The sequence below is a fragment of the Cherax quadricarinatus genome, chromosome 40, assembly GCF_038502225.1.
Source record: "Cherax quadricarinatus isolate ZL_2023a chromosome 40, ASM3850222v1, whole genome shotgun sequence".
Classification (NCBI taxonomy): Eukaryota; Metazoa; Arthropoda; class Malacostraca; order Decapoda; family Parastacidae; genus Cherax; species Cherax quadricarinatus.
Window position 1 is genome coordinate 16683343 of NC_091331.1, and position 12661 is coordinate 16696003.

At 36.4% G+C, this 12661-nt stretch overlaps 1 protein-coding gene across 7 annotated transcripts in view; it reads left to right on the forward strand.

Annotated features, from left to right (window-relative positions):
• The window catches only part of Nipped-A (Transcription-associated protein Nipped-A), a 362660-nt gene that overhangs the window by 10435 nt on the left and 339564 nt on the right, over window positions 1–12661 (forward strand). For all 7 annotated transcript variants that reach the window (XM_070092733.1, XM_070092739.1, XM_070092738.1 and 4 more), the window contains exons 2-3: window positions 1554–1766; window positions 9819–9929. In XM_070092733.1, coding sequence (XP_069948834.1) covers window positions 1611–1766; window positions 9819–9929 — 267 coding nt within the window. In that variant the 5' untranslated portion in view covers window positions 1554–1610. The remainder of the gene's footprint in view (window positions 1–1553; window positions 1767–9818; window positions 9930–12661) is intronic.

Genomic DNA, 12661 nt, shown 5'->3' on the forward strand with positions numbered 1-12661 from the left:
GACTTTCCTCGATAGCCCCGAATGTGGAACTCTATCAAAAGCCTTACTGAAGTCTATATACACAGTATCATATTCATTACCGTGATACCTCTACAAATACCTTAGTGAAAAAAGTTAGTAAATTTGTAAGGCAGGAACGCCCCTTTGTAAAGCCATTCTGAGATTCATTAATCAATTTACGTCTTTCAAGGTGGCTTTGGTTTAATACTTCTTTTTGATTATACAGCAAAGCCATGCTGAGATTCATCAATCAATTTACATCTTTCAAGGTGGCTTCGATTTAGTGCTTCTTTTTGATTATACAGCCTCCCCTTGCTTAGTGACAGGGTTCTGTTCCTAAGATCACGGTTGGTAAACGAATTCATTGTTAAGTGAGGAGCATACTGTAATGGTAGTGGATTTGTGTCAACCATCTCTGATATTGTTTTAATGTCACCTTTGCACCATTTATAACATTTCTGGTATATTTTTTAAATGTTTATACAGTAGTGTACTGTATATTATAATAAACAGAATAGAGGAAATCAGCTCTAGTATACATTATTTAGGTATGCAAACTGGTCAGAGAGCCCATCATAAATCCGAGGCGCCAGTAAATGAGTGAGGAGAGGCTGTTTATATAATAATATCAAGGTGGCTTCGAATAGCCTCGGCAATTATAGATTCCATCAATTTTCCTACTATAGAGATTAGGCTTATTGGTCTGTAGGTTGAAACTAAGGACCTGTCTCCTGCTTTGTAGACAGGTATCATATTTGCCATTGTCCATTTATCTAGCACTATGCCAATTTGCAGAGATATGTTGAAAAGACTAGCCAAAGGTTCACAGAATTCCTCCATGCATTCCTTTAAAACCCTTGCGAACAGTTCATCAGGGCCCAGGGATTTGTTAGATTTTAATTTATCTATTTGTATGAGAACCAGACCACTAATGGAAGGCATACTAGTGAAATAGTAAGGAATTTAGTCATATTGCTGGAATTGGCTTAAAATATGATTCACAGTGAAATAACTGATGCATAAATTGTGCCTAGACTTCCAATTTGTGCCTGCATAATTCTGTAAGTTTTCTATCAAATTTCACATTTTTGGTGTCTACCTTCAGAAAAAGATTCTCTACCATTTCAGAAGAAATATAAACAACAAAAAAAGGCACAGTACTGTGACTGGAGCAATACACAAATACGAAACATCATCGTAAGCTCCTTTCTTCTATGTTCGGGTTATTTGTGCATCAGAAGAAATATATTTTTTAAATTGCAACACTGTCAGCACTTTTAATTTTGGGGGTCGCAACAGTGAAAGGGTTAATGAAAGTGCCTTGACCACTAGGGCTTGCATTTGTTGACTGAGGTTGGGAAGAATACATTGTTCCTAGTTAGGTGAGGTAACAAGTAGAACTGCTGAGCTTGGCTTCCCTGTACAGTATTCACAATATGAAGGATATATATATTATTTGAATTATCAACATTAATGTCTATGGAATATTTCATTGTCATAATGTACTGCACTGGCATTTGTAACTAAATTAAATTATTTAATTTTTGTTTCAGATATGTAATATGAAATCTACAGCATCCTTGAGCAAGGCACCATAAAGCGGCCAAGCAATGGGACCTGGTGGAGCTTCTGTAGGACACCATGTGTCCCAAGATCCTGTCGCCCAGATGAATACTTTTCGTTCATACGTGTCTATGCTTGCAGATCCAGGCTCAAAGGATGAAAACAAGCTCAAGGCTGCACAGGCACTAAGTGAAGATCTAGAGGTTGGTGCAGTGTATTATAAGAAAATGAATTCCAAAGTATTTCATTTTCATTGACCGATAACTAAAGTTAAAAAATCTGTTACTGAGTTTTTAAACACAGCATGCATTATGCAATGTAAGTTTTTGAACAGTGGGCCATTCCTGTCAGATTAATCTTTTAATAAACCTATAGTAATCGGATTATAGTGAAATACAGTAGAGAATCCTTAATCCAAAATTCCAAAATCCAAAAACCTCCAAAATCCAAAAGTTTTTCAAATGTGGACATGACATGCCATAAATGGATCATTCAGCATAAGATGTGGTGGAGCAGCAGTAATTATTTGCTGATTATGTCATGTTTTGTGCTCTGTGGTGTGAAGCTATTGTTGAAAATGTTGAAAAGGCCTGTTAGTAATAGTGAAAAGAAAATGATGAAGCATTTATGTTTATCTATATCACCAAAAGTCAAGTTGTTAAAAAAACTTGACAGCAGTGTAAGTGTCTAACTGAGGAGTTTGGTGTTGGATGAATCACAGTCTTTGACCTAAAGAAACAGAAGGACAAATTGTTGAAGTTTTATGCTGAAAGTGATGAACAGAAGTTAATGAAAAATAGAAGAACATTGCATAGAGGGAAAAATGAAGATCCCAGTCATGTATTGATGGAGTGGATTTGCCAGCATTGGAGTGAGCATATGCCACTTAACAGAACATTGATCATGAAACAAGCAAAATTCTATCATGATGAACTGAATATTGAAGGTAATTGTGAATATTCAACAGGCTGGATACAAAAATTTAAGAAATGACACAACATTCAATTCTTAAAGATTATTGGTGATAAAGCATCTGCTGATCAGGAAGCAGCAGAGAAATTCACTGATGTGTTTGCCAGGATTGTTGCTGATGAAAATCTAACAGTGAACCAAATCTACAGTGCTGATGAGATATCGCTGTTCAGGCATTATTACCCCAGATGGCAAGGACAGATTAACTGTGCTGGGATGTTCTAGTGCAGCAGGCATGTATAAGTGAAACTTGCTGTGAAAACTTGCCACTGGTATGCTCTAATGCAGCAGGAATGTGTAAATGAAAACTTGCTGTGGTAGGCAAAAGCCTGTGTTCTTGCTGTTTTAAAGGTGTGAATGCCTTACCAGTCCATTATTATGCTAACAAAAGGGCATGGCTCACCAGGGACATCATTTCTAATTGGTTTCATAAATACAGCCTCTCCTCACTTAACGATGGAGTTCCATTCCTGAGACCTCGTCGGTAAATGAATTCGTCACTAAATGAGCAGTTCACTATATTCAGAGTGGGCTTGCGTCATCCATCTTTGATATTGTTTTAATGTCACCTTTGCACCATTTATAACATTTCTGGTATATTTTTAAATGTTTATACAGAATTGTACTGTACATTGAAATATACAGAATAGAGGAAATCAACTCTAACATGAATTATTTAGGTATGCATATTGGTCAGAGAGCCCATCACAAGTCTGATTGTCGGTAAACGAGTACGTCGTTAAGTGAGGAGAGGCTGTATACAAGTACAGTATTCTGAAATCCAAAAGAATCTGAAACACTTCCAGTCCCAGGCACGTTGGATAAAGGATTCTCAACTGTAATGTGCTCTTTAATTAAATGATCTATGAAATAGATTTTTAATTAAAATTTTAGATTCAGTGTTTGGCTTAGCCAGTCATTCCATTATGCAATTTAACTTCAATCAAACTATAAGAAATCTTTGGTATACTAGCCATTCCCTTCTAAGGGGTGGTTCCTTGCCATGGCAAAGGGGCTCTTGATCCAAGAACTTGGATCTCCCCCCCCCCTCCTCCCTGGCTCAAATCCAAATACTGTACACTGAATGCTCCCTCTGCTTTTGGCCTCAATGGGGATATTTTCCCATTTGTGAAATTTAGCTCCGAGACAGAAGGAAAAGTAATCACTATTGGCCCTGTTCTAGCATAGCTTCTGTTGGTAGTTCTGTGATGGTTGGGGTCACTCCACTCTGTGGAAATTGAGTCATCTTATAGCATGTCAGGTGATCTGGTGAGACAACAGGTAGTCATCGGGCAGGGCCTGTGATGGCAGAAGTATTATTGGAGGTTGCCTGTGGATCAAGGAGTGGCTGCTGAAGGTGTATGATTCCTGGCATTCTTGCTTATTTGCCCGCCAGCATTTTTAGTTCAGAGATGATAGCACAGTTCGTGTTCTTGTTTAAATATACAGTTTTGCTAAGCCTGCTCAGTCAGTCCAGGAGGCAGCATTCTAGTGTTACATACCAGATAGGGAAAGAGGTGGCTTCCGGAGAATAACAGCACTACGTGTCACAGCAGAGATGATTATGGTTCAAGGTGGGTTTGTGGTTTCTTTTTATTTCTGTGAGCTACCCCCCATTTTTTACTCTATGATGAAAAAGACATCACATTCTCTTGAATCTTTAGTGACTCCAACTCCAGAACAGCAGTGAGCCTTCCTGAGAACCCTGAACCACTTTTGGGCAATTGTTTGTTGTCCATAATCAATACTGGCTTTTCACCTACTTCTTGTACCTCTAATACCTACTGTCCCATTACTGTGGAACCAGCTTACCCCACACTGTAACACTGATATTCAGATTTTCTGTGCACCAAAGGACAGATATGCTTGAACTCATCTGCCACAATTGCATTGGACAACTAGTGATACTGACATAGCACACACACACTTTGATCACATACTAAGCAGCACACCACCAGGAAACTTCTCCAACTTACAGAAGTGTTTCGAAAATGATGTTATACAAATATCATGTCACTACGACTAATAAATTTTGAAGCATACCTGAATGACCACAAATTTGCACAAGAATGAATTACCCATATCAGCCAGGACATTGCCTTCTATCCATTAAAAACTGGGATGCATATCAATAATAATACTGACCATGCTGATAAAGTCAAGTGTCTTCTCACTATTGATGGGAAAGCAGTGACTAGTGACTATACACTGATATACTTTTAATTCCTCTGGAGCTTCTTTATCCCTCACACAGTCATATAATTAAAACTTCAGTGCCTCCCAGTCACCACTGTAAAAAAAAAAAAATGTATGTCCTCCATGCTCTAAGATGGAGACAGGACCCAGTTAATATAGCTAAACTGAAGTTTGACTGCCATGAGCTTCCCTCCTTAGTAAATGCAGCAGGTCAGTGTTTGTCAGTGAGGGAACTCAAACACTACAACAATCCCCATACACAGATATACAGTATGTGAGATATGGATAAATAAGTGTAGTGTAGAGGAAAACAGTGGAATAGGGTATGTAGCATTGGATATTTATTAGTACAGTATATGGCATATATTTTTTAGGATATGTTTTGATATTTACTATCTAGATGTAAGCCTAGTTATTTATTTTTGGTTTATATTTTAAATATGCTGTTTTCTGTCATTTATGGAAGTAAGATCAATGAGAAGACAATAAGAATACCATTGGCAAAGAGTATTGGTTTGTAAATGGAGGGCTTACTGTTGACAAGTATGAAAATATACATGTATCTCAGTAACCCTTTATTGTCACAGTGTTTTTGTATTTCATTGATGATGGAAGCCTTGTCCAAAATATTTAGTGTAATGTTCACTTTGAAAGTGTCACTGTGTACCATATACATATTTACTACACTTGTGCCTCTAATATTTTATGAAGATTTTATTTGGTTTTGATGAAGTTGTGTTGTTTATGGGCACATGTTTTTAACTGTCACTGAGGCAGGTTTGGACAAATACTAAGTGGTCTTTGAGTTTATAGTGCTTTAGTTTAGTTAGACGAGTGTTGTGGTCATCTTATTGAAGGCCTTTTGCAGATCAATAAATAGTACACTGGGATATTTGTTCTTATTTCTTTACTGTGTACTTTATGTATAAAACTTTTAGCATTATTTGCACTCTTTTGGGGTCTGAATTTATGCTGGCGTGTTGTGCTTGATTGCGTAGGAGTATAATTCTTTGTGGAATATTTTAAAAAAAGATTTTTGGTGGTATTGTCAAGTTTAATATTTATTAATAATTATTCATTACAGAGGGATGCTGACCTTTGTAAACCGAGGTTACCCAAGCTCTTTTGGAAATTGTTTGGGAAGGTTTTGGATTCATGTGATTTGTTGAAGTACAGTGGTACCTTGGTATATGTCCTTAATCCATTCCAGGACTTTGGACTTATACCAAACAGGACGTATACCAAACAAATTTTCCCATAAGAAATGTAGGGAAAATGATTAATCCGTCCCCATGAAAAAAAAATCCTGAAGTTATTGGCATATTATGGCATCATTGATGGGTTTGTATAAAATAATTTAAACACTGCTTAATACTAAAATATGTAATTTAAACACTGCTTAATATTAAAATACATACATAAATATAAAAGAATTAGATGAAATAAATGCAAATTTAACCTCACTTTACTTTGCTGAAAAGAGTTGAGTGCCTACTAGGATAGTGCTGAGAAGGGAGGAGGAGGAAATGTTATTGTTTGGAAGGAGAGTCCCCTTCTCTTTTCTGTCTCTCTTTCCCTATTTGGACCTGGTTAAAGCTCACCAGGTTTGACTTTTACTAAAAATCTGTCCAAAGAACTTTGCTTCTGCCTTCTCCAAAATGCCTGTTTCATCACAGTTAAAAACTTGTTGGGGAACCAAACCTCAGCCTCCACAAATTCCCCAAACTCTGTAACAAAATCATTGGCAGCATCTTTATCAGCACTGGCTCCCTCTCCATGCCACACAACACTGAATGCCAGTTCTCTTCTTAAAATTATCAAACCAGCCATGGCTGGCTTTAAACACTTCACTTTCTTGGCTCATTCCTGCCTTGTTTTTCAAAAGATCGGCATGCATCAGTTTTGCCTTTTTGCAAATCATTTCCTCTGATACGCTATTGCCGGTGCACTGTTTTTCTGTCATCCAGATCAGAAGCAATTTTTCAATATGCTCTAATGTCACTGATCTTTGTTTGGCAATCGATTTCACCCCCTTTGCAACGTTAGCCAATTTCATAACATCTTTGTTTTTCACTATCATAGATATCGTTGTTCTCGGCATACCGTATGCAGCAGCCAGGTCCTGGATACGCTTGCCACCTTCATACTTATCAACAATCTCTTTTATCACCTCCATGGTGATCCTAACCATTTTCTTCGTTGTTTTGCTCTTCTCATTAACTTTCTTAGAACTCACGGTTCATGAATTTACTTAAAATTTGTACGAAAAAAAACACAGAATCACGTGAAAATTCACAGAGTTAAAGCGCGGGTTGTTCACTGAATGGTAGCAGTGGGCGTATTGACAAAAGTGGCTTTGTCTCGAGAGAAAGCTAAACAAGGGTAGCGCACAATGTCGTGACTCATTTTGACCCATACAAGTTCTAGCACATGAGTCGTATTCCAAACAGGTCGTATACCAAACAAAAAAGTTTCCCATCCAAATGTAGGACGTATACCAAGCTGGATTTATTCCAAAGTAGATGTGTACTGAGGTACCACTGTATACATTGAAATACATGCCATTAGAGAACAAGATAAATACTGATTGATGCCATATCTCCACACTTAAATTTAATTTTGTTAATTTAAGGCTAATTTTAATTTTGTTACCTTAACCCTTTTGGTGTCGGTCTCGTTTTACTACTGCTTTGAAGCCAGAGTCTGTCCTGTTTTACTACACCATGATCTCAGCTGACTTAGATAAGCTGTGAGTAGTTAATTTGGGCCTACATATGAGAGAATGGGTCTATGCAGTAAGTGTGCACCACAAAAAAAATCCTGCAGCACAGTGCATAATGAGAAAAAATGTAATTGTTTTTGGTTTAAAATGGCAACTTTACAGTGTATTTTTGTATGGTTTTTATGGTTGTATTCTCAGTTTCTTGATCTCATTTGATAGAATGGAAGATATATTACAGAAATAGAGATGATTTTGATTGGTTTCAGGAATAAAAGTAGACTGAAATTGAGCTCAAAGTAGCAGAAATGTTTCATATTTGCCAATATTCCAGAGTACACAAATTACTTTACTTGTCCAATATGCATCCAGCTGGCCAGTTTAATACACATTTAGGAATGTGCTGACATTATATATGCAATTATTACAATAATACAGTAGTCTCCATAACAGTAAGTCTTCTATTTTTGTGTGACTTAAAAATTCAAAATGAAAAGCAGGTGTAATATAAGAGGGGCCTGGAGACATGACTAAGAAACGGGAAATGTTTTTCAAGTGCCAGAATTGTCTACATTGTTTACTCTTAACCCTGTTTTTAAATGGGCAATTTTGAAATTTTTGTGTGAAATTGGTCAAATTACTGATTTCTGATCACTTTACATGTATTGGGTATTGAAATAGGTAAATGGGTGCTTTCTTGTACTCAGTTGATAGCATAGAATGAATACTAGTGAAATAGCTATGAGTTGATCAACTGGAACACTGGAATTGGCCAAAAATAGGGCACAAAGTGGGCGAAATTACTGATGTGTAATATTGCCGAGTTTTTCCGTCAGATTTCGTACTTTTGGTTTCATTACCTTTGGAAAAAGATTCTCTGTCATTTCATAAGATAATTTTTTTTTTTTTAAATTCTTCGACCCTGAGAGCAAGTTTGAGAGCAGGGGTCACGATCCTGCGAGCAAGTTTGAGATCGGGGGTCACGACCCTGAGAAGGTTAAAGCTGGATACATAGGAAAGAGCAAGATGATAAGGATAACAAATAATTTAGGTAATGAAAGATTGGATATCAGATTGGATGGAGAGAATATAGAAGAAGTGAATGTATTCAGATATTTGGGGGTGGACTTGTCAGCAGATGAGTCTATGAAAGACGAGGTGAACCATAGAACTGATGAGGAAGAAAAGGCAAGTGGTGCATATAAGGAGTCTGTGGAGACAAAGAACATTATCTATGGAAGCAGAGAGCGTAATGTGTGAGAGTATAGTGGCACCAATGTTATTATATGGGTATGAAGCATGGGTGGTGAATGTTGCGACAAGGAGAAGGCTGGATGCAGTGGAGATGCAGTGTTTGAGGGCAATGTGCTGTGTGAATACAGTGCAGAAAATCTGTAGCCTGCTGTGCAGGAGGAGGTGCAGGGTTTCTAAAAGTATTATCCAGAGGGCAGAGGAAGGGTTGTTGAGGTGGTTTGGACATTAAGAGAGGATGGAGCAAAATAGAATGACTTGGAGGGGAGCTAAATCTGTAGTGGAAGGAAGGCAGGGTAAGGGTCGTCCTAGGAAAGGTTTGAGGGAGGGGGTAAAGGAAGTTTTGTGTGCAAGGGGCTTGGACTTAGAGCAAGTGTGTGTATGTGTATTAGTAAGGAGTGAGTGGAGACAAATAGTTTTTATGATGATGTGCTGTTAGAGCATGAGTAAAGTAACATCTATGAAGATATTCAAGAAATCAGTTATCTGGACTTGAGTCCTGGAGGTGGGAAGTACAGTGCCTGCACTCTGAAGGAGGGGTGTTGATATGTTGCAGCTTTTTAAACTGTAGTGTAGGCATGCCTCTGACAAGACAGTGATGGAGTGAATGATGATGAAAGTGTTTCTTCTTTACCAGGTCACACTGCCTTGGTGGGAGGCGACCGATTTGTTAATAAAAAAATAAAGCTGGGAAGAGCAATATCAGTTTCATTAGTCAAGGACAAAAATATTATAAATTATTCTTATAGTATAGATTAGAGCAAGCTAATGCAGAAACTATCACAACTCAGTACATTTAAGGGCATTCCTTAACTACAGGTTCAAATATATTTCATCGTTACTGAAACAGTAATTTGATGTTTGAAGTTAAGTAAGATTCACTTTAATTTAGGCTGAAATGGTGACAGGAATATTCCTTGTATGTATTAGACTAATTAGCAAGGTTCCATATCTGTTTGATAGGTTTCATAAAATTTGTTTTCCCAACAGCCTGATAAAATGGAGATGATCATCTGTTTTGGTGGGTGTTAAGAGCGCTACAAAAATTTATATAAGTAGAGGGAGCTTACAAATACCTAATAACCTAAGGATCATCTTTTTTTTTTTTTTTTTACAGGCAATTGTAGCTTCACCACAATATCCATCTTTCCTTGAACATGCTATGAAGATATTCATTAAAATCCTTAATGAAGGGGATCCTCTCTTCATATCAGAGTACAATATTCAGGTATGTCTATAAATTGTTAATGGGTAAGGTAAATTATGATCTATAATGCTCCCATAGCAACACTCCTTATCTAGAATACCCTCAGAACTAACCCGGGCTGTTTCAAGGTTTGTGGTACCATGAGCCATTATTGTTTTGGACTCTGCCCCATCACATTTTACATATATACTACAAGTTTTGGGTTCAAAATAATTTTTTTATACAATTTTAATGACTTCCTTCAGTGCATTTTATTAAAATCTTAAAGTAATCTATTTTTCATAAATGCAGTTGAAAAAGTGCGTCGAAACTTGAGTAGCACATGTTATGAAGGCTTTTCCAAGTGCTATTAAATTTTGGATGTACCTTTTCAATCGCATTCAAGAAAAATTGCACTATATGAAAGAGCTGTACAAGACAGCTGACTGTATTTCATCTCGTAAATCCTTGGTGTTGGCATGTTCAGTTGATCAGGGTGCCAACCTAATCAGTCAGTCTTGTTTCATCATGGAGTAGAGATAAATTTTGATTAATTTAATCTTCGAAGAGCTCCATTCTGCATTGGCCACTGATACTGGCAATGTTAGAATCATTCTCAGAGCCACAAAATGATTTGGCAATGGTACTGTCAAGTTGTTGCAGTACATGAATTGCAAGATTTCCATTTAAGAATAACTGCCTTTGAAATGGTTTTACTCTTAATTTTCTATGTAGAACTGACTTTTTAAATTGTTCTGTGTCGTGTTGATTGATAGCAATACCTTGTCCTGTTTTTTGCTTTTGTTGCTCTTTAAATATTTGCTGCTTACCTTTCTTTTCGCCCTAAATTAAGGCATCCTCAGCCAGTTCGTTAAGCTAGCTTAGGGTCCCGTGACACGACTATTTTGGGAAGAGAGGTCCTATGGTATTTTATTTATATAATTTATATAATTTTTTTGTGGACTTGGGGCTTGGACTTCCAGCAAGCGTGCGGGAACACCAGTTATTTTTATATAGCTGGACTTGAGTACTAGAAATGGGAAGTACAATGCCTGCACTTTAACCCTTTGACTGTTTCGGTCGTATATATATGTCTTACGAGCCACAGTTTTTGACGTATACATACTCAAAACTTCTAGTGGCTTCAAATCAAGCAGGAGAAAGCTGGTACGCCCATATGTGAAAGAATGGGTCTGCGTAGTCAGTGTGCACCATATAAAAAAAGTCCTGCAGCACGCAGTGTACAATGAGAAAAAAAAACCGACGTTTTTTTTTAATTAAAATGTTGACTTTGTGGTCTATTTTCGTATAGTATTTATGGTTGTATTCTTGTTTTCTTGGTCTCATTTGATAGAATGGAAAACATATTATAGAAATAGAGGTGATTCTGTTTGGTTTTACTATGAAAAGAACCTTGAAATGGAGCTCAAAGTAGGGGAAATGTTTGATTTTTGCCGATGTTCAAAAGCAGACAAATGATGTCATTTTCCAATAAATGTCCAAGTAGCCATTCTAATATGCAGTCATGAATGGGTTGACATTATTTATACAATTATTACAATATTGCAGTAGTCTGCATAACAGTAAATCTTCTATTTTTTGTTTGAATAAAAATTCAAAATAGAAAGCAAGAGTAAAATCTGAGAGGCCTGGAGACGTGACTGATGAACAAAGAAAATGTTATTTTAGATCCAGGAATGCCTGCATTGTTCATTCTGGACCCTATTTTGAAATTGTCATATTTTTTAATTTTCGTGAAATTGGCCTAATTGCAGATTTCTGACCACGTTATTGGGTAGTTGAAATTTGTAAATGGGCAGTTTCTTGTACTCAGTCGATAGAAAAAAATTTAGTTCTAAAGAAATAGCTATGAGTTTGGTCGACTGGAACATGGAATTAGCCAAAAATAAGGCTCAAAGTAGGTGAAATAACCGATTCATAAATATCGCCGAGGTTGCTAACTTCGTGAGAGCGTAATTCCGTCAGTTTTCCATCAAATTTCGTTCTTTTGGTGTCGTTACAATCGGGAAAATATTCTCTATCATTTCATAATTTTTTTTTTTTTTTTTTGAAATTTTTAAAAAAAAATTTTAAATTTTAAAATTTTTTTTTTTTTTTTTTTTTTAATTTTTTTGAAATTTGATTGAATTTTTTGAAATTTTTTGAAATTTTTTGAAATTTTTTGAAATTTTTTGAATTTTTTGAATTTTTTTCTATAATTTTTTTAAATTTTGCAACACCAGGAGACACCTCAGGATTTGGGGTTGCAACAGTTAAGGGGTTAAAGGAGGGGTTTGGAATATTGGCAGTTTAGAGGGATATGTTATATATCTTTATATATGCTTCTAAACTGTTGTATCTGGGCACCTCTGCAAAAACAGTGATTATGTATAAGTGAGGTGAAAATATTGGATGATGATGAAAGTATTTTCTTTAGGGGATTTTCTTTCTTTTTGGGTCACCCTGCCTTGGTGGGAGACTGCTGACTTGTTGAAAAAAAAAAAAATTCCCTCTGATATTTGGCTCAAATTTGGTCTGAAATACTGTATTTGAAAATAATGTTACAGGTCAGCATACTTTTCTCTAAGTCATATCATGCCATGCATGTTTCTAGTGCAGTAATATATGATCACTTTCTGACTAGTAAGATTATATGTATGTACAGTATATAATTTGTTTCTTTTCTAGTAAATACTTGATCTGGGATAGATGGTATATTATCTTTCACTCTGATTGCTTTCATGTGTCAAGAGTGTGTGTGTGAATTAGAGTAA